Source organism: Mobula hypostoma, chromosome 30, assembly GCF_963921235.1.
Source record: "Mobula hypostoma chromosome 30, sMobHyp1.1, whole genome shotgun sequence".
In the NCBI taxonomy this organism is placed as follows: domain Eukaryota; kingdom Metazoa; phylum Chordata; class Chondrichthyes; order Myliobatiformes; family Myliobatidae; genus Mobula; species Mobula hypostoma.
The window spans coordinates 2,635,470-2,658,464 of record NC_086126.1 but is presented as its reverse complement, the minus strand read 5'-3'; the positions used below and the strand labels follow the sequence as shown (position 1 = coordinate 2,658,464).

The following is a 22,995-nucleotide window of genomic DNA, read 5'->3' as shown; positions in this document are numbered from 1 at the left end:
TTGAAAATTGCTTAAATACATCTATTTTAATGCTAGGAGCATTATAAGAAAGGTGGATGAGCTTAAAGCATGGATTGATACCTGGAAGTATGATGTGGTAGCTATTAGTGAAACATGGTTACAGGAGGGGTGTGATTGGTAACTAAATATTCCTGGATTTAATTGCTTCAGGTGTGATAGAATCGGACAGACAAGAGGGGAAGGTGTTGCATTGCTTGTCAGAGAAAATATTACAGCGGTGCTCTGGCAGGATAGATTAGAGGGCTCATCTAGGGAGGCTACTTGGGTGGAATTGAGGAATGGGAAAGGTGTAGTAACACTTATGGGGGTGTATTATGGACGACCAAATGGAGAGCGAGAATTGGAGGAGCAAATTTGTAAGGAGCTCGCAGATACTTGTAGTAAGCACAAGGTTGTGATTGTGGGAGATTTTAATATTCCACACATACACTGGGAAGCCCATACTGCAAAAGGGCTGGATGGTTTGGAGTTTGTAAACTGTGTGCAGGATAATTTTTTGCAGCAATACATAGAGGTACCACCGAGAGAAGGGGCAGTGTTGGATCTTCTGATAGGGAAGAGATAGGTCAGAGAGGTATGTGTTGGGGAGCACTTTGGGTCCAGTGATCACAACGCTATTAGTTTCAATATAGTTATGGAGAAGGATAGGTCTGGACCGAGGGTTAAGATTTTTGATTGGAGAAAGGCTAACTTTGAGGAGATGCAAAATGATTTAGAAGGAGTGGATTGGGACAATTTGTTTTATGGGAAGAATGTAACAGAGAAATAGAGGTCATTTAAGGGCGAAATTTTGAGAGTACAGAATCTTTATGTTCCTGTTAGGTTGAAAGGAAAGGTTAAAAGTTTGAGAGAGCCATGGTTTTCAAGGGATATTGGAAACTTGGTTTGGTAAAAGAGAGAGATCTACAATAAATATAGGCAGCATGGAGTAAATGAGGTGCTCGAGGAATATAAAGAATGTAAAAAGAATCTGAAGAAAGAAATTAGAAAAGCTAAAAGAAGATACAAGGTTGCTGTGGCAAGTAAGGTGAAAATAAATCCCAATAAATCCACTGTTATATTAATAGCAAAAGGATAGTGAGGGATAAAACTGGTCCCTTAGAGAATCAGAGTGGACGGCTATGTGTGGAGACAAACGAGATCGGAGAGATTCTGAACAATTTCTTTTCTTCAGTATTCACTAAGGAGAAGGATATTGAATTGTGTAAGACAAGGGAAACAGGTAGGGAAGTTATGGAAACTATGATGATTAAATAAGAGGAAGTTCTGGAGCTTTTAAGGAATATAAAAGTGAATAAGACTTTGGGTCCTGACAGGATATTCCCTGGGACCTAGAGGAAAGTCAGTGTGGAAATATCAGGGGCTCTGACAGAAATATTTCAAATATCATTAGAAACAGGGATGGTGTCGGAGGATTGGCGTATTACTCATGTTGTTCCATTGTTTAAAAAGGGGTCTAAGAGTAAACCTAGCAATTATCGGCCTGTGCGTTTGATATCAGTAGTGGGTAAATTGATGGAAAGTATTCTTAGAGATGGTATATATAATTATCTGGATTGACAGGGTCTGACTAGGAACAGTCAACATGGATTTGTGCGGGGAAGGTCATGTTTGACAAATCTTATTGAATTTTTTGATGAGGTTACTAGGAATGTTGACGAAGGTAAAGTGGTGGATGCTGTCTATATGGACTTCAGTAAGGCCTTTGACAAGGTTCCACACGGAAGGTTAGTGAGGAAGGTTCAATCATTAGGTATTAATATTGAAGTAGTAAAATGGATTCAGCAGTGGCTGGATGGGAGATGCCAGAGAGTAGTGGTGGATAACTGTTTGTCAGATTGGAGGCCGGTGACTAGTGGTGTGCCTCAGGGTTCTGTACTGGGTCCAGTGTTATTTGTCATATACATTAATGATCTGGATGATGGGGTAGTAAATTGGATGAGTAAGTATGCGGATGATACTAAGATAGGTGGAGTTGTGGATAATGAAGTAGGTTTTCAAAGCTTGCAGAGAGATTTAGGCCAGTTAGAAGAGTGGGCTGAAAGATGGCAGATGGAGTTTAATGCTGATAAATGTGAGGTGCTACATTTTGGTAGGACTAATCAAAATAGGACATACATGGTAAATGGTAAGGCATTGAAGAATGCAGTGGAACAGAGGGATCTAGGAATAAAGGTGCATAGTTCCCTGAAGGTGGAATCTCATGTGGATAGGGTGGTGAAGAAAGCTTTTGGTATGCTGGCCTTTATCAATCACAGCATTGAGTATAGGAGTTGGGATGTAATGTTGAAATTGTACAAGACATTGGTGAGGCCAAATTTGGAGTATTGTGTACAGTTTTGGTCACCGAATTATAGGAAAGATGTCAACAAAATAGAGAGAGTACAGAGAAGATTTACTAGAATGTGACCTGTGTTTCAGCACCTAAGTTACAGAGAAAGGTTGAACAAGTTGGGTCTTTATTCTTTGGAACGTAGAAGGTTGAGTGGGGACTTGATAGAGGTATTTAAAATTATGAGGGGGATAGATAGAGTTGACATGGATAGGCTTTTTCTATTGAGAGTGGGGGAGATTCAAACAAGAGGACATGAGTTGAGAGTTAAAGGGCAAAAGTTTAGGGGTAACTTGAGGGGGAACTTCTTTACTCAGAGAGTGGTAGCTGTGTGGAACGAGCTTCCAGCAGAAGTGGTTGAGGCAGGTTCGATGTTGTTGTTTAAAGTTAAATTGGATAGATATATGGACAGGAAAGGAATGGAGGGTTATGGGCTGAGCGCAGGTCGGTGGGACAAGGTGAGAGTAAGAGTTCAGCATGGACTAGAAGGGCCGAGATGGCTTGTTTCCTTGCTGTAATTGTTATATGGTTATATATATAGTGGTTAAGAAAGTGTTTGGTGTGTTGGCCTTCATTAGTTGGGGGATTGAGTTCAAGAACCATGAGGTAATGTTACAGCTCTATAAAACCCTGGTTAGACCACACTGGGAGTATTGTGTTTAGTTCTGGTTGCCTCACTATAGGAAGGATGTGGAAAATTTAGAGAGGGTGCATAGGAGATTTACCAGGATGCTGCCTGGATTAGAGAGCATGTCCTATGAGGATAAGTTGAGTGAAAGGGTCTTTCTCTTTGGAATGAAGGAGGATGAGGGGTGACTTGATAGAGGTGTACAAGATGATAAGAGGCATAGATTGAGAGGACAGCCAGAGACTTTTTCCCAGGGTGGAGATGGCTAATTTGGAGGAGGCATAATTTAAAGGTGATTGGAGGAAAGTATGCAGGGGGTGTGTCAGAGGTAAGTTCTTTACCAGAGAGTGGGATGACCTGCCAAGGGTGGTGGTAGAGGCAGATACATTAGGGGCATTTAAGAGACTGTTAGATAGGCATGTGGATGATAGAAAAATTGAGTGTTTTGTGGGAGAAAAGGGTTAGATTGATCTTGGAGTAGGTGAAATATTGTGGGCTGGAGGGCCTGTACTGTGCTGTAAGCAACACACATCAAAGTTGCTGGTGAACGCAGCAGGCCAAGCAGCATCTATAGGAAGAGGCGCAGTCGACGTTTCAGGCCGAGACCCTTCGTCAGGACTGTGCTGTAATGTTTTATTTTCTACATCAGGCAGCGTCTGTGGAGGAAGAAACAGGCGTCATTTCAGATCCATCACCATTCTACCCTATTCTTGGTTGGTGCAACTGTAACAAAACCCAATTTCCCTCGGGATCAATAAAGTATGACCATTCAGCATAACTACCTTCAGGAGAGAGAATTAGCCAGTCACGAACGCCTCCTCTCCATCCCACCTCCCCAGCCCCCAACAGTACAGAAACAGGCCCTTCAGCCCATCTGGTCTGTACTGACTGGGATTGTCCCTCTATCCTGGTCTCATTTGCCCTCGATGCCTTTCCTATCTGCGTACCTGTCCAAGCACCTTTCAAATGTTGTTAATGTACCAACTTCCTCATTTCTCTGTAATTAGATGGTGGGCCAAGGGGCATGTACTAGCGTATATTCTATGAAAACAGGGACTCGGAGGGGCAAATACAAGAAGCCAAGTATAGTGTTAAGGGAAAAGGTCCTTAATGGTCTTGCTGAGCAGAGAGATCTTGGGATCCAGGTTCATCGCTCCTTGGAAGTGGCTGCACAGGTCGACAGGGGGGTGAAGAAGGCTTATGGAATGCTTGCTTTTGTTAGTTGAGGCTTTGAGTTCAAAAGTCAAGAGGTTTATAAAACTCTGGTTTGGCCACATCTGGAGTATTGCATTAGTTCTGGTCACCCCATGACCAGAAGGACGTCGAGGCTTTGGAGAGGGGGCAGAAGAGGCTCACCAGGATGCTGCCTGGTTTAGAGGGCATGTGCTATCACGAGAGGCTGGACAAAGTTGGGTTGTTTTCTCTGGAGCGGCAAAGCCTGAGGGAGATCTGGTAGAGGTTTATAAGGTTATGAGAGGCACTGATAGAGGAGACAGGGAGTGTCTGTTTCCCAGGGTTGAAACATCTGATACCAAAGAGCAGGCATTGAAGGTGAGAGGCAGGTTCTAAGGGTCAGTTTTTCACTCAGAGAGTGGTGGCTGCCTGGTGTGGTGGTGGAGGCAAATACATTAGAGGCTTTTAAGAGATGTTTGGATAGGAATATGGATGTAAGGAAGATGGAGGGATAGGGACATGGTGTAGGTAGGAGGGAGTAATGTTTGGGTGTTTTAAATTTGATTTTTAGCCAGTTCAGCAGAACATTGTGGGCCTGTTCCTGTGCTGTACTCTTCTATACTCGGTTTTGGCTTCTATGCCAATGTTATTTCCACTGGGAATGGGTATGGCCTTCTGATTCAATCCAAGACCATGGTGAACCCAGTGACACTTCCATTACAACCTTGCCAAAAGCTCTAAGTCCAGCAGGTCTGTTACTGATCCTTTGGTATTCGTTTAGTTTACTGACAGATTTGCCCGGGGCAAAAGGGTGAGGGCTGTAATCTTTCCCCAGCTCTCCTTCTGTGCAGAGTTAATATGTAACCATGGATTCTGCTTACAAGGTGTTTGGTACGCTGGCCTTCATCCACCAGGGTGCTGAGTACAGGGGTCAGGATAGTACGTATGAGGTCACAGTTGCAGAACCCTGTGTAGTTTTGGTCGCTCTGTTGAGAAAGATGCAAAGAAGCTGGAAAGAGTGCAGAGGGAGATTTACGAAGACATTGCCGGGAGTTGATGGACTGAATATTGAGAGACGTTGATCAGATTGGGATGTTCCTCATTGGGGCATAGGAAACTGAGGGGTGACCTTATAGAGGTGTGTTGAACCATGAGGGACACAGATAGGGTGTAGGGGACTGAGGGGTGACCTTATAGAGGTGTGTTGAACCATGAGGGACACAGATAGGGTGTAGGGGACTGAGGGGTGACCTTATAGAGGTGTATAGAACCATGAGGGACACAGATAGGGTGTAGGAGACTGAGGAGTGACCTTATAGAAGTGTATAGAACCATGAGGGACACAGATAGGGTGTAGGGTACTGAGTGGTGACCTTATAGAGGTGTGTAGAACCATGAGGGACACAGATAGGGTGTAGGGTACTGAGTGGTGACCTTATAGAGGTGTGTAGAACTATGAGGGACACAGATAGGGTGTAAGAGACTGAGGAATGATCTTATAGAGGTGTGTAGAACCATGAGGGACACAGATAGGGTGTAGGGGACTGAGTGGTGACCTTATAGAGGTGTATAGAACCATGAGGGACACAGATAGGGTGTAGGGGACTGAGAGATGACCTTATAGAGGTGTGTAGAACTATGAGGGACACAGATAGGGTGTAAGAGACTGAGGAATGATCTTATAGAGGTGTCTAGAACCATGAGGGACACAGATAGGGTGTAGGGGACTGAGAGATGACCTTATAGAAGTGTGAAGAACCTACAGCACAATACAGGCCCTTTGGCCCACAAAGCTGTGCCGAACATGTACTTACTTCAGAAATTACCTAGGGTTACCCATAGCCCTCTATTTTTCTGAGCTCCATGTACCTATCCAGGAGTCTCTTAAAAGGCCCTATTGTATCCGCCTCCACCACCATCGCTGGCAGCCCATTCCACGCACTCACCACTCTCTGTGTGAAAAACTTACCTCTGACATCTCCTCTGTACTTACTTCCAAGCACCTTAAAACTGTGCCCTCTCGTGTTAGCCATTTCAGCCCTGGGAAAAAGCCTCTGACTATTCACACGATCAATGCCTCTCATCATCTTGTACACCTCTATCAGGTCACCTCTCGTCCTCCGTCGCTCCAAGGAGAAAAGGCCGAGTTCACTCAACCTATTCTCATAAGGCATGCTCCCCAATCCAGACAACATCCTTGTAAATCTTCTCTGCATCTTTTTATGATTTCCACGTCCTTCCTGTAGTGAGGTGACCAGAACTGAACACAGTACTCCAATTGGGGTCTGACCAGGGTCCTATATAGCTGTAACATTACCTCTCAGCTCTTTAACTCAAACCCACGATTGATGAAGGCCAATACACCGTATGCCTTCTTAACCACAGAGTCAACCTGCACAGCAGCTTTGAGTGTCCTATGGACTTGGACCCCAAGATCCCTCTGATCCTCCACACTGCCAAGAGTCTTACCATTAATACTATATTCTGCCATCATATTTGACCTACCAAAATGAACCACTTCACACTTATCTGGGTTGAACTCCATCTGCCACTTCTCAGCCCAGTTTTCCATCCTATCAAGGTCCTGCTGTAACCTCTGACAGCCCTCCACGCTATCCACAATACAGGTGAGCCACAGGTGAGAGCTAAGTGTCCGGTGGGGACCAAAGGTGAGGGAGCTGTCCCAGAATGGACACGATAAGCCCCTTCACCAGAGTTGTTACCCCTCGCTGGACACCCTTCGGATGTTGAAAGGCTGAGACAGAGTAGATGTGGAAAGGATGTTTCCCATGGTGGGGGACTCCAGGACAAGAGATCACACCCTCAGGATAGAGGGGCACCCATTTAAAATGGAAATGCGGAGAGATTTCTTTAGCCAGAGGGTGACGAATTTGTGGAATTTGTTACCGCAGGCAGCTGTGGAAGCCAGGTTGTTGGGTGTACTTAAGACAAGGATTGATAGGTTCTTGATTGGACACGCACCAAAGGTTACAGGGAGAAATCTGGGGAGGGGGACTGAGGAGGGGAAGAAAGGAGCAGCCACAATTGAATGGTAGAACAGACTCGATGGGCCGAATGGCCTAATTCTTTTACACTTATGGTCTTATACCCTATACACACAACTCCCACCCCCCATTCATATACACAGTTGCAAGTGGCCACATGCTTTATCTTAAAACTGCACATCTTAAAGGTACACAGACACAGACACACACTCACACACCATGTCCTCTGTCGAAATGAGTTGTCGGAGAAACCCAGTAGGGGGAACAGACATTCAATGTTTGGGTTGTCCGGGGTTCTGAAACGTCGAGTTCTCGTTCCCCTCCTCAGATGCTGCCTGACCCGCTGAGACCGCCCCCCCTCCCCCCAGCAAATTGCTTTGTTCGCTCTGGATTCTGGTGTCACCGTGCCTCCTGTCGGTATCTATACGCCACCCACCGCCAGCTAGGCCGTGCCACGGAGGACACATGCGCTGGAAGTAGGGCAGCGGTCCTCCCAGTAAAAGGTTAAACCCAGCTTGGTGCGAAGGTCAGCTCTGCAGTTAGGGAGGTGATCTGCTCCAGTTGAAAATTCACCCATGCTGTTAAATCTTAAAAAAAAATTGACAGAAAGTGGTGGATACGGCCCGGTCGATCACAGCCAAAGCTCTCCCCACCACTGAGCACGTCTACACAGAGCGCTGTCACAGGAAAGCAGCATCCCCCACCACCCAGGTCATGCTCTCTTCTCACTGCTGCCATCGGGAAGGAGGTACAGGAGCCTCAGGACTCTCACCACCAGGTTCAGGAACAGTTATTACCCCTCAACCATCAGGCAGGAGGTACAGGAGCCTCAGGACCCACACTACCAGGTTCAGGAACAGTTATTACCCCTCAACCATCAGGTCCCACACCACCAGGTTCAGGAACAGTTATTACCCCTCAACCATCAGGTCCCACACCACCAGGTTCAGGAACAGTTACTACCCCTCAACCATCAGGTCCCACACCACCAGGTTCAGGAACAGTTACTACCCCTCAACCATCAGGTCCCACACCACCAGGTTCAGGAACAGTTACTACCCCTCAACCATCAGGTCCCACACCACCAGGTTCAGGAACAGTTACTACCCCTCAACCATCAGGTCCCACACCACCAGGTTCAGGAACAGTTATTACCCCTCAACCATCAGGTCCCACACCACCAGGTTCAGGAACAGTTATTACCCCTCAACCATCAGGAAGGAGGTACAGGAGCCTCAGGACCCACACCACCAGGTTCAGGAACAGTTATTACCCCTCAACCATCAGGTCCCACACCACCAGGTTCAGGAGCAGTTATTACCCCTCAACCATCAGGAAGGAGGTACAGGAGCCTCAGGACCCACACCACCAGGTTCCGGAACAGTTATTACCCCTCAACCATCAGGTCCCACACCACCAGGTTCAGGAGCAGTTATTACCCCTCAACCATCAGGAAGGAGGTACAGGAGCCTCAGGACCCACACCACCAGGTTCAGGAACAGTTATTACCCCTCAACCATCAGGAAGGAGGTACAGGAGCCTCAGGACCCACACCACCAGGTTCAGGAGCAGTTATTACCCCTCAACCATCAGGAAGGAGGTACAGGAGCCTCAGGACTCACACCACCAGGTTCAGGAACAGTTATTACCCCTCAACCATCAGGAAGGAGGTACAGGAGCCTAGGGACCCACACCACCAGGTTCAGGAACAGTTATTACCCTTCAACCATCAGGTCCCACACCACCAGGTTCAGGAACAGTTACTACCCCTCAACCTTCAGGCTCCGAAACCAGTGTGGGTAACTTCACTCACCTCAGCACTGAACTGATTCCTCAGCTCACTTTCAAGGACTCTTTACAACTCGTGTCCTCAGTCTTATTTAGTTCATTTGCAATTTGTCAGCTTTTGCATAGCTATAGATTGTCCCGTCTTTAACAAGTCAAAGTAAATTTATTATTAAAGTACGTGTAGGTCACTTGACACTAACCCTGAGATTCATTTTCTTGCAGGCATTCACAAAGTAGAACTGAGAAATACAATAGAATCAATGAAAAACTACACACAAGGACTGACGAACAACCAACGTGCAAAAGACAGACTGTGTAAATACAAAAAATGGTAGATAACACTGAGAACAGGAGTTTTAGATGTGAGTCTGTAGATTGTGGAATCAGTTCAGTGTTGAGGTGAGTGAAGTTATCCTCGTTGGTTCAGGAGCCTGATGGTTGAGGGGTAATAACTGTTCCTGAACCTGGTGGTGTGGGTCCTGAGGCTCCTGTACCTCCTTCCTGATGGTTGAGGGGTAATAACTGTTCCTGAACCTGGTGGTGGGGGACCTGAGACTCCTGTACCTTCTACCTGATAGTTGAGGGGTAATAGCTGATCCTGAACCTGGTGGTGGGGGACCTGAGACTCCTGCCCGATGGGAACAGCGAGAAGACAGTATGGCCTGGATGGATTTATGTATGGTTTTCTGTAAATTCCATTGGATCCTTTATTTTTCCTGTAAATCCCTGCAAGAAAATGAATCTCAGGGTAGTATATTGTAACTGATAATGCATTTTGATCATAAATTTACTTTCGATTTGAAATCCAGTGCTGGCTGGGAAATGAGATGTTCTGATGATTAGGTTAGATTAGATTCAACTTTATTGTCATTGTGCCGAGTACAGATACAAAGCCAATGAAATGCATTTGGCATCTGACCAGAAATGCAAAGAATAGTGTTAGTTACAAAATAACTGCGAATAACAGAAGTACTACAGCACACAAATATAAAAGTACTGAGACAGTACAATACGGATGCAATACTGCTTAGCGCTGTGATGAGAGGTTCAGCAGGGTCACAGCCTCAGGGAAGAAGCTCTTCCTGTGCCTGCTGGTGCGGGAGCGGAGGCTCCTGTAGCGCCTACCGGATGGGAGGAGAGTAAAACGTCCATGGATGAGTTGAGACCTGAAACGTCAACTGTTTATTTCTGCCCCAGAGACAGAACATAGAACTACTGCACTACTCTCTGTGTAAAAAAACCTACCTCTAGCATCACCACCCCGCCATACTTCTCTCCAAACACATTAAAATTATGCCTCCTTGTATTAGCCATTTCCACCCTGGGAAAAATGTCTCTGGCTGTCCACCCCTATCTAGCCGCCTCTCTTCCTCCTTCACTCCAAAGGGTTAAATCCCAGCACCGCCGCCCCCCCCCCGTAAGTATGTTCTTCCCGTGTGCGCGTGGGTTTCCTCCAGGTGATCGGGCTCCCCCCCACCACAATCCAAAGACATAACGGTTGATAGGTTAATTGGTCACTGCAAATTGTCCTGTGATTGGGTGAGGGGTTAAATTGGTGGGTTGCCGGGCAACGAGCCTTGGCGGGCCGGGAAAATAGCTCACTCAACCTTTCCTCAGAGGACATGAAGTAAGAAGCTGGGAGGTGATAGGTGGAAGAGGTTAAGGACTGAAGAAGAAGAAATCTGATAGGTGAGGACAATGGACCACTGGAGAAAGGGAAGGAACTGGTTACACCTGTCACCCGTCGGGCCGAGATCCTTCATCAGGACTGGAAAGGAAGGGCGAGGAGGCCAGGATACGATGGTGGGTGGAGGGGGAGGAGGTGAGTAGGTGAAAGGTGAGACTAGGTGAGGGTGATTTCCTTCTGATTTTGTCTTCTTCCCCCTTTCCTTTCCGGTCCCGATGGAGGGATCTCGGCCCAAAACGACTGTTTATTTCTTTCCAGAGATGCTGCCTGACCTGCTGAGTTCCTCCAGCAGTTCGTGTGTGTGTGTGTTGTTCTGAATTTCCAGCATTTGCAGAATCTCTCATGTTTAGGTAGCGAAGTGAGATGTCTTACCCGGTGCTTTTGGTTGTCAGGTACGGGCGGCGGACAGTCCTACTGTTGTCCCACCTACTGCTGGCGGTGTCCGGGACGTGCGGCGCCTTCTCCTCCTCCTTCCCACTCTACTGCTTCTGGAGGGTCCTGTCAGGAATGGCGGTGTCAGGGATAATACTCAACACAGTATGCCTGAGTGCGTGAGACCATACGACCAGAATTCAGCTGTTGACCCATGCTCCCCTTCCATCATGACTGATTTACTAACCCTCTCAACTCCATTCTCCTGCCTTCTCCCCGTAGCCTTTAACATCCAGACCGATCAAGAACCTATCAACCTCCACCATTAATGTACCCAATGAGGACCTTCACAGCTGCCCATGGCAATGAATTCCACAGATTTACCACCCTCTGGCTAAAGAAATTCCTCCTGTTCTCTGTTCTAAATGGACGTCCCTCTATTCTCCAAGGCCAGCACATCCTTTCTTAGATTAGTGGCACAGGTCTGCTGACAGTACATGAGACGCCCATAGTGTGCCTTTGCACTGTGTCTCCCTCCACCCTCGGAGGTGGAGTCGAGGTGGGTGAAGCTCAGATCGCCATTGGAAAAGTATGGGGTTGGCTTTGGAACTGTCGGATTGGAAAGTGTCCCTGTTGTGCCCTGGGACCCTTCCGGGAGAAATGGGAGCCAGGCAACAGGAGGTCGCCCTTCCTACCCCCAGCAATGATTTAAATGTGTTACCCAGGCAGGAAAATTCTCGTCCTCGATGTGGGAAGTGAAGGGAGCTGAGGAAAGGGGGCATTCCTCTTGGGACCCTGATCTTCCCCTGGAGTCATGAACTTCAACCCAACAAACAACCCCCCCCCCCCACCGAACCTACAGACATCTCTTCCTCTCCTGGTCCCACAATCACTCTCCCCCCAAACCCATGCACACACATGTAGACATACGCACACACTCTCTCTCTCACTTTCTCATTATACCCCCTTCCACTCTCACACGGCCGCATCACTGAGCCCTGCTCACTGTCCCCGATGAAATGAGTGACTGGGATTCACTCCGGGCCTCTCTGGGCTCAGGAGGGACCCTCTACCGGCTCTCCGCACAGTGACGTTCTCGCTTCTTCCCCATTCAGGCATCGAGTGGATCCCGATGACATTCCGGATACGGGCCGCCACGTTTTGCAACTATTTCTACACCCTCGGCCAGCTGATCCTGCCCGGCATCGCGTACGGAATCCAGGACGGCCGCTTGCTCTTCCTGGTCCTCTCCGTGCCTTTTTACGTCTTCTTCCTCTACTCTTGGTAAGTCCCGCGTCAGGCGCGTCAATGATGGGCTCCTGTGGGAGGCACCTATACAGTGTGCATGGGGTTCCTTCCCAAAGTACCTGGGTCGGCAACTATTGGCAGGAAGAAGCTGGGACAGACCAAAGACCAGAGAGCACAGATCATAGAACACGGAGCACAGAACACAGGATGCAGAATGCGGACCACGGAATTCAGAACTTAGAACAGAGAAAACTGACAGATAAAAAGATTTGCTTTATTACATGGACATTGAAACGCACAGTAAAATATGTTGTTTGCATCAATGTAAACACAATCCGAGAACGTATTGGGGGCAGCCCACAAGTGTCACCATCAACGTAACATCTCCACAACTTACTATCCCTAACCGGTACTGAGGGAGGAAACCAGAGCACCCGGAGGAACCCCGATGGTTATGGGGAGAACTTACAAACTCCTTACAGCCAGTGGTGGGGATTGAACGCGGATCACTGGTGCTGTAAAGTGTTGGGCTAACCGCTACACTACCATGTGTGTTGGTTGTTAATACAAATAACATATTTCATCCCTTTGAGAAATCAATGAATCTGAAATATCACCCAAGCAAATGATGACCATAAGCCACAGGGAGCAGAATTAGGCCATTTGGCCCATCAAGTCAGCCATTCCATCATGGCTGATTTACTATCCCTCTCAATCCCACTCTCCTGCTTTCTCCCTATAACGTCTCATGTCCTGACAAATCAAAAACCTATCAATCTCTGCTTCAAATGTACCCAACGTCTGGACCTCTGCAAATATCCTTAGCAAAGAATTCCAGATTCATCACTCTATGGCTAAAGAAATTCCTTCTTATCTCTGTCTAAAGGGACATCCCATTCATTCTAAACATCCTCTCCACACCCCCTCTATCTGTGTCCTCTGGCCCTGGACTCCCCCACCATGGGAAACATCCTCTCCACGTCCACTCTGTCTGTGCCCTCTGGTCCTAGACTCCCCCACCATGGGAAACATCCTCTCCACGTCCACTCTGTCTGTGCCCTCTGGTCCTAGACTCCCCCACCATGGGAAACATCCTCTCCACGTCCTCTCTATCTGTGCCCTCTGGTCCTAGACTCCCCCACCACAGGAAACATCCTCTCCACGTCCACTCTATCTGTGCCCTCTGGTCCTAGACTCCCCCACTACAGGAAACATCCTCTCCACGTCCACTCTATCTGTGCCCTCTGGTCCTAGACTCCCCCACTACAGGAAACATCCTCTCCATGTCCACTCTATCTCAGCCTTTCAACATTTGAAAGGTTTCAAAGAGATTCTCTCATTTTTCTAAACTCCAGCGAGTACAGGCCCAGGACCATCAAATGTTCCTCATGTTAACCAGAATCATTGTCGTGAACCTCCTCTGGACCCTGTCCAATGACAACACATCCTTTCTCAGATATGATGCCCAAATTTGCTCACTACTCCAAGTGCAGCCTGAACAGTGCCTTATAAAACCTCAGTGTTACATCCCTGCTTTTATATTCTGAATGGTGACAGTCTAAACATTTGTGTAAAGGTTTATCCAAACTGCAGTCCTGTTGAATTCTATTCCCAACCTTAGAGAGTTATGATGTAGAGTGGAGAACTTCAGAACATATACAGAGAGAAATCGCCAGGGACACTGAGCCGGTTAACTCCAGAAATTCCCTGTTTACAGGTGGACTCCTGAGTCCGCCCGGTGGCTCGTGATGAACGACAAGGCTGACGTGGCTCTTAAACAGCTCAAGAGAGTGGCGAGGATAAACGGCAAAAAGGAGGAAGCTGAGGAGATAACCGCTGCGGTGAGTGCTGATGGGAGACGGGTTCCCTGTCATCGCCGCCATTCCTGCAATGGGTATCCCAATGGGAAGTTTGCGGAGTGACCTCAGTAATGGGTAAGGAGCTCAATCGTTCAGTGTGTATCATTCAGTACACCAGGCATCCATATACACAGGAATATACTGTACAGACAGGGGATTATACCGTATATACAGGGGATTATACTGTACACAGGGATTATACTGTACACAGGGATTATACCGTACATACGGGGATTATATTGTACACACAGGATTATACCGTATGCAAGGGGATTATACTGTACACACAGGATTATACCGTACACAGGAATATACCATGCACATGGGGATTATACTGTACACAGGGAGGAATACTGTACACAGGGGATTATACCATACACACGAGGGGGGATTATAACGTACACATGGGAATATACCATATACACAAGGATTATACTGTACACAGGGAGGAATATACTGTACACACGGGAAGTACAGTGGTAAGAGCTAGAGAGTGGTGTATCTGGGGAATTCGTTGCCACAGGGGGCTGTGGAGCCAAGTCATTGGGTATATCTAAGGCAGTGATTGATAGATTCCTGAGTGGTCAGGGCATGAAGGGATATGGGGAGAAGGCAGGAGATTGGGGCTGAGGGGGAAAATAGTTCAGCCATGATGAAATAGTGGGATAGACTCGATGGGCCAAATAGCCTAATCCTGTCCCTACATCTTAGATTTTTTTTTTAGATTATGAGAACACTCAGTCCTCTTTTATTGTCATTTAGAAATGCATACATGCATTAAGAAATTATATAATGTTTCTCCGGAGTGATATCACAGAAAAAGGACAAACCAAAGACTAACACTGACAGAACCACATAATTATAACATATAGTCACAGCAGTGCAAAGCAATACCATAATTTGATGAAGAACAGACCATGGGCACGGTAAAAATAAGTCTCAAAGTCCTGAGTCGATCGACTCCCAAGTCCCTGATAGCGGCGGCAAAAGGGAGAAACTCCCTGCCATAAACCTCCAGGCACCGTCAACTTGCCGATACCTTGGAAGCAGCCGACCCTGAGTCCATCTGTCCGAAAACTCTGAGCTTCCGACCAGTCCCTCTGCTATAGTAGTGCCATCCTCTGCCGAACGCTTTCGACCTCTCCCCGGCAGCTGAAACATGCAAACCCGAGGATTTCAGGGCCTTCAGCTCCGGAGATTCCGGTTACCACACAGTAGCAGCGGCAGCAAAGCGGGCATTTCAGAAGTTTTCCAGATGTTCCGCTGTACTCTCACGTCCGTCTCCATCAAATCAGAATTGTTCACAGTCCCCTACTTGACAGATAACAGATATTCATCACCGAAGTGGCCGCGCGCACTGCCATCTTCTCCCCCTTCTCTGGTCTTATATTGGTCTGTGTGTGTGGCATCTTTCTGTGTGTGCATTGCATTTCCCGTGTGACACGGTATATTCCCATGTGCGGTGCTCATCTATGTATGCGCGTTGTACTGATCGGTGCACCGTACACACCAGGCATGGAGGAGTTTCTTCGCTCGGAGGGTGGCGGCCTAGCCCGGAGAACTGGGGAGACTTATTCAGTGAGATGGGGGAGAAGGGCTGGAAACTGGTGCTGAGGTAGGGCTGGAGGAAGAGAGGGAGGGAGGAACAAGTAGAATGGTCGTCTCCAGTTCCGATCCTGTACGCTCCTATATCATTGCTTCTGTTCCCAAAGTTCCTCAAGTCCAACATGGAGGCGGAGCTAAAATCCAGCAAGGGGACGTACAACGCCCTCGACCTGTTCAAAACTCCCACAGTCCGCAGGATAACCTTCTGCACCATGTCCATCTGGTAAGTCATTTACCTGTCCTATCCTGAGGCTTGGCTCTGTGCTCCAGGGAGTTTAGAAAAAATGGGGGTGGGGGGGGTCACCTGGTCTAACCTGTGAATTTCCTGAGGGGGAAGTTTGACAGGAGATGTTTCTGCCTGAGACCCTCGATGGAGGGGACGGAGCTGCAGGGGGCTGGATTTTCTATTTAAAGCTACAGTGTGGAACAGGCCCTTTCAGTCCATCGAGCCACCGTGCCCAGCAACTCACAGGACAACTTACAATGACCAGTTAACCTACTAATCTCTGCCATTTCTGGGATGCATTCTATCAGGGCCAGGGGACCTGCCTTATCTTCAGGCCCACAGCCTTTGCACTGTGGGAGGAAACCAGAGCACCTGGAGGAAACCCACATGGAGAACGTACAAACTCCTTCCAGACAGCGGCATAACTGAACTCAGAACTCTGATGCACGATGCTGTAATAGTACCCTGCAATCCACTAAGCCTCCACGGCGCCCTTTAAGTGAGCGTAGGTCCCTTGGAGGACAAGAAGGGGGAATTCATATTGGGTAATGAGGAAATGGCTGAGGCTTTGAATGACTATTTTGTGTCGGTCTTCACGGTGGAGGACACGTCTAACATGCCAAAGAGAGATGTTATGGATGTGATGGGAGGGGAGGACCTCGATACGACAGCCATCACTGAAGAGGTAGTGCCAAGCAAACTTGTGGGCCTAAAGATAGACAAGTCCCCCTAGTCCTGTTGGAATGCTCCCAGGGTACTGAAAGAAATGGCAGAGGTTATAGTAGAGGCTCTGGTGATAATTTACCAAAATTCTCTGGACTCTGGGCAGGTCTGGTGGATTGAAAGATGATGAGTGTCACACCACTGTCCAAAAAGGGATGTAGGCAAAAGGCAGGAAACTATAAGCCAGTTAGTTTAACATCTGTAGTTGGGAAAATGCTTGAAGCTCTTATTAAAGAAGAAATAGTGAGGCACCTGAAAAGAAATGAATCCATCAGGCAGACACAGTTTGGATTCAGCAAAGGCAGGTCCTGTTTGACAGACTTACTGGAGTTCTTAGAGGATATAATGAGTGCAGTGGATAGAGGGGAACAAGTGGATGTTATTTACTTGGATTTCCAGAAGGTGTTCAATAAGGTGCCACATAAAAGACTTATCCATAAGATAAGGATGCATAGGGATGGGGTGATGTATTAACATGGATAGAGGATTGGTTAACAATTAGAAAGCAGAGATTTGGGATACATGGGTGTTTCTCTGGTTGGCAATCAGTGGTGAGCGGTGTGCCACAGGGGTCGGTGCTGAGCCCACAACTGTTCATGATATATATTAATGATCTGGAAGAGGGGACTGAGTGTACTGTACCCAAGTTTACTGATGATACTAAATTGAATAGAAAAGCAAATTCTGCAGAGAGATATAGATAGGTTACATGATTGGGCAAGGGTCTGGCAGATGGAGTACAATGTTGGTAAATACGAGGTCACCCACTTTGGAAGGGAAAATGGAAGATCAGATGATTATTTAAATGGTAAAAAAGGCAGCATGACTTTGGAGGACTTGTGCATGAGTCATGAAAGGTTGGTTTGCAAGTGCAGCAAGCTATCAAAAAGGCAAATAAAATGTTGGCCTTCATTGCTAGAGGGATTGAATTTAAGAGCGGGGACATTATGCTGCAACTGTACAGGGTACTGGTGAGGCTGCACCTGGGGTACTGTGTGCAGTTCTGGTCTCCTTACTTGAGGAAGGATATACTGGCTTTGGAGGCCGTGCAGAGGAGGTTCACCAGGTTGATTCCAGACATGAGGTGGTTAGACTATAAGGAGAGATTGAGTTGCCTGGGACTGTACTCACTGGAATTCAGAAGAATGAGAGGATATAGAAACATATAAAATTATTTAAGGGATAGATGATACAGAGGCAGAAAAGTTGTTTCCACTGGTAGGTGAGACTAGAACTAGGGGACATAACCTCAAGACTCAGGGGAGTAGATTTAGGACGGAGATGAGGAGGAACTGCTTTTCCCAGAGAGTGGTGAATCTGTGGAATTCTTTGCCCAGTGAAGCAGTGGAGGCCACCTCAGTAAATAAATTTAAGACAAGGTTGGATAGAGTTTCGCACAGTAGGGGAATTAAGGGTTATGGGGAAAAGGCAGGTAGGTGGAGATGAGTCCATAGTCCTATTGAATGGCGGAGCAGGCTCGATGGGCCGGATGGCCGACTCCTGCTCCTATTTCTTGTGTTCCTACGACACCCGTGGGGATGGCACATCAGCGTAACGCCAGCTGTTGAGATAGGGGTTTGACTCCCACCACTGCCGATCAGGAGTTTGTACGTCCTCTCCCCGTGACTGCCCGGGTTTCCTCTGAGCACTGCGGTTTCCTCCCACATTCCAAAGATGGACGGGTTCGGGCCAGTGAGTCGTGGGCATACTGTGTTGGTGGCTGCCCCCAGCACATCCTCAGACTGTGTTGGTTGTTGACACAGGAATGGCACCAGATTCGATGTACATGTAACAAATAAAAATTAATGCAGCTAATCTTCAAGAAGGTCGGGCTGAGCTGATGTAGGAATAGAAGTAGGCCATTCGGCCCATTGAGCCTGCTCCATCATTTATTTTCCCTCTGAAACCCATTCCCCTGCCATTGATGCCCTGACTAATCAAGACCCTATCAGCCTCCACTTTAAATATACCCAATGACTTGGCCTCCACAGCTGCCTGTGGCAATGAATTCCAAAGATTTAACTTCAATCTCCATTATAAATGGATCTCCCTCTATTCATTGACTAAGTCCTCTGGTCCTAGACTCCCCCACTATAGGAAACATCCTCTCCACATCCATTCTGTGTCCTCTGATTCTAGACTCCCCCACTACAGGAAACATCCTCTCCACATCCACTCTTTCGAGGTCTTTCAGTATTCGATAGGTTTCAGTGAGATTCTCCCTCATTCTTTAAAACTCCAGTGAGCAGAGGTCTGGAGCCACAAGACACTCCTCATACATTAATCCCCTGGACCCTCTCCAATGCCAGCACATCCTTTCTTAGATAAGGGGCCCAAAACTGCTCACAATACTCCACATGCGGTCTGACTAATGCCTTATAACCTTAGCTTTACATCCTCTTTCACATGGGGAAGGTTTTCCCACGGGGCCGTTAGAGGGAGTTCCTGGGTTTATCTGAAGGGCCGAGCCCCGTAAACTTTGCTTCTACGGGTGTTGGTGAGAGCCGTTCTGGTGGATCTTTTCTCCCTGCCCCGCAGGTTCTCAACGAGCTTCTCGTACTACGGGCTGGCAGTCGACCTGCAAGGGTTTGGGGTCAACATCTACCTCATCCAGCTCATCTTCGGAGCAATAGACATCCCTGCCAAGCTGGTGGGTATTTGCACCATGAGTTACGTCGGCAGGAGATTCACGCAAAGCGCCACCCTCATCCTGGCGGGGTTGGTCATCCTGATTAACATCTTCGTCCCAAAAGGTCAGTGTTACCAGTTGGAATTTGCCCGCTCTGATTGGCCACGTTAACTGCCAGTCATGTGGGGGCGGTATAGGGCAGGGTCATCAGCTGTACGTGAGCCGGGGGTGGGGGGAGAGCATCAAACAATCTCCTGGGGTCATCCAACACCACCAAACCTTGTGTCAGATTCCAGCGTTAACTGTGCAACTCAAACAATCTTCTGGCAAGACACACTGGCTGTCGTAAATCAAAGTATTGAGTACAAGAGCTGGGATGTCGTGTTAGAGTTGTACATAATGACAGTGAGGCCCGCTTTGAAGTACTGGGAGCTCCTCTGGTCTGAAAAGGTGTCTGTTTCCAGTTGGCAAAACCCTCCAACAGGACCACAACCTTGTCGTAGGGTTTGAAGGCTTGCGTGCCTCAGTGACCCAAAGAGCTACGTCGGCTGGAGTCGGGGCTTTACGCTTTGGCTCTTGGTAGGGTCACCCATGCCAAACAAGTCAAAGGGTAGAGGGCGGACTAAGAGTGGTCCACCGGTCCTCCAGGTTCGGGGGTTCAGCTCAGGGCCAACAACCCTGACTGGAACAACAAAACTGTTACAGAAACAGCAATGAAGAATCCTTCTACATCTGAGTGCGATGGTATTCCTGAGTCTTGCATGACTGACAGTGGTGAAAACAGAGAGGAAGCAAAACCTGGCGGAGCCCTGAACACCGCCAGAGATAGAGGATCTTCACCGGTACCGTAAACGCCAGCGGCGTAACGGGCAGGAAGTCGGCAAAAGAGGCTGGAAAGTGGCAGATAGAATTTAACGTAGACAAGTGTGAGTTGCTACACTTTGGGAGGGCAAACCAGAGTAGGACTTACACGGTAAGCAGTGGAGTACTGAGGAGTTCAAAGTTCATTTATTATCTAAGTATGCATACTATGCAAACTTGACATTTGCCTCCTTACAGGCAGCCGCAACACAAAAAAGTCCTAAAGAACCCATAAAAAAGACCGTCAAACCACCAAAGTGCAGAGAAAGAAAAAAACAAACGGTGCAAACAATAAACACAAGCAAATAGGGTTCTGAACTGAAATCCACGAAGAGAGACTGTCCCCGGACCCTTAGCAGAGCAGCGAGCTGAAACGGCCCATCTCTCACCCCGGGCTACGACACATTCTTGCCTAAATTGCCATTCAGACATCGTGTGCAGTCGCTTTGGAGCGCTCTGGGGACTGGACCCCACTGCCTCGATCCAGCCTGCACCTGACCTTCCCAATTTGGCCCGGTGCTTACATCGATCAAACCTTAGTCCTTCCTTGCTCTCAGTGGCCCACTGCCTCACCACACCTCAGCTGTGCCACATCAAGTTGCCTCCAACTCCAAAGGGAAGTTTGTGATGATCATTCACCAGAAAAATAGTAATTAACCAAGTATTTAGTTATTTTCCTTGTTTCATTAATGACCAACCAGAAGTGGCTAAGATTGACAAGTGCCATCTACTGGAAGTGCAGTAGAACAGAGGGATCTGGAAATACAGGTCCATAATCCCTTGAAAGAAGCATCACAGGAAGATAAGATCATATTGAAAAATTTTGGTTCATTGGCCTTCCTAGATCAAAGTACTGAGTACAGGAGATGGGACGTTATGCTGAAGTTGTATAGGGTGTTGGTGAGGCCTAATTTGGAGTATTGTGGTCACCCACCTACAGGAAAGATGTCAATAAGATATAAAGAGTGCAGAGAAAATTTACAAGGATGTTGCTGGGACTTGAGGACTTGAGGTATAGATAGGGTAAATGCAAGTACGCATTTTCCCCACTGAGATTAGAAATAGAGATGATAGGCGAAGGGCGAAAGGCAAAATATTTAGGGGGAGCGGCTTCATGCAGATTGGAATTTAGAAGATTGAGGGGGGATCTGATTGAAACGTATAAGATCCTAAAGGGATTGGACAGGCTAGATGCAGAAAGATTGTTCCTGATGTTGGGGAGGTCCAGAACGAGGGGTCACAGTTTGAGGATAGAGGGGAAGCCTTTTAGGACCGAGATTAGGAAAAACTTCTTCACACAGAGAGTGGTGAATCTGTGGAATTCTCTGCCACAGCAAACTGTTGAGGCCAGTTCATTGGCTATGTTTAAGAGGAAGTTAGATATGGCCCTTGTGGCTACAGGGGTCAGGGGGTATGGAGGGAGGGCTGGTGCGGGGTTCTGAGTTGGATGATCAGCCATGATCATAATAAATGGCGGTGCAGGCTCGAAGGGCCGAATGGCCTACTCCTGCACCTATTTTCTATGTTTCTATGGTGGTGTGAGTGTGGAACGAGCTGCCAAAGCAGGTGGTGGATGCAGATTTAATTGCAACATCTAAGAGAAGTTTAGATAGGGACACGGATGGGAGGGATGGAGGGCTGTTTCATCCTAGGGTCCCACTGTATGCCGAGAGATGGGATAGGAACAGGAATGCCTGACCTACCTGGATGAAACCATTGAAGGGTGGGTTAGCAAATTTTCAGACCATTCCAAGATGGCTGGTGTTGAGGACACGGTGGGATAGAGAACAATTACTGAGGTGGGCAGAAAGATGGCGGATGGAGTTTAATCTGCACAAGTGCGAGATGTTGCACTTGCGGAGGTCAGATGTTAAATAATGTTAATGTTAACCCATAGAGAACAGCACACTGTTAATGGGAGGATGCATAAAGAACAATGATGAGGGACCCTTAAAAGTATGGGGGAATCTTGGGGTCTCAATCCCAAACTCCCCAAATGATTGAAAAAAAAGCCTTTATTAATCGAGGGGACAAAGCCTCAAGTTTCAGGGAAGCAAATTTAGGATGGAGAAGAGGAGGAAGTAAACACAAAATAATCTGCAGATGCTGAGGTCAAAGCAACACTCACAACAGGCTGGAGGAACTCAGCAGGTTGGGCAGCATCCATGGAAAAGATCGGTCGACATTTCGGGCCGGAACCCTTCATCAGGACGAAGAGTTCCGGACGAAGGGTTCCAGCCCAAAACGTCGACCGATCTTTTCCACGGATGCTGCCCAACCTGCTGAGTTCCTCCAGCCTGTTGTGAGTGTTGAAGAGGAGGAATTGCTTTTCCCAGAGAGTGCTGTATCTGTGGAATTCTCTGCCCAATGAAGCAGTGGAGACTACCTCCGTAGACAAGGTTGGATAGATTTTTAAATAGTATGGATGATGCAGGTAGGTGGAGATGAGTCAGATCAGCCATGACCTTATTGAATGGTGGAGCAGGCTCGATGGGCCGGATAGCCGACTCCTGTTCCTACTTCTTATGAGGCACTAAGTTCAGAAGTCAGGAAGTCATGCTGCAGCTTTATAAAACTGTAATTAGACGGACCGCGTGCAGGGGATGATGGGAAATAGAAAACAAGGTGGATGATCTTAAAGGGAGACTCACCTATTGCAGGGAGATGCAGAACTGCTGTGTATTCTGTTTCTGCTCTCCCCTGCCACCCCTGACTGTCCAATCCGTCCGGAGGGATTTTCGATCCATCAGATAGACTGCATGGCGTCTTCGGGCAAGACGAGGGGAGGTGCTGTCTGCCTACTGATCAACACTGCGTGGTGCTCAGACACAGTGGCAC

At 47.6% G+C, this 22,995-nt stretch overlaps 1 protein-coding gene across 4 annotated transcripts in view; it reads left to right on the top strand.

The window, feature by feature from the left end:
* The window catches only part of LOC134339540 (solute carrier family 22 member 6-A-like), a 58,325-nt gene that overhangs the window by 19,857 nt on the left and 15,473 nt on the right, over positions 1–22,995 (top strand). For 3 of the 4 annotated variants that reach the window (XM_063036151.1, XM_063036150.1, XM_063036154.1), the window contains exons 4-9: positions 9,170–9,262; positions 11,027–11,181; positions 12,122–12,290; positions 13,972–14,095; positions 15,826–15,941; positions 19,206–19,420. In XM_063036151.1, coding sequence (XP_062892221.1) covers positions 9,170–9,262; positions 11,027–11,181; positions 12,122–12,290; positions 13,972–14,095; positions 15,826–15,941; positions 19,206–19,420 — 872 coding nt within the window. The remainder of the gene's footprint in view (positions 1–9,169; positions 9,263–11,026; positions 11,182–12,121; positions 12,291–13,971; positions 14,096–15,825; positions 15,942–19,205; positions 19,421–22,995) is intronic. The other variant, XM_063036152.1, reaches the window with a different exon arrangement.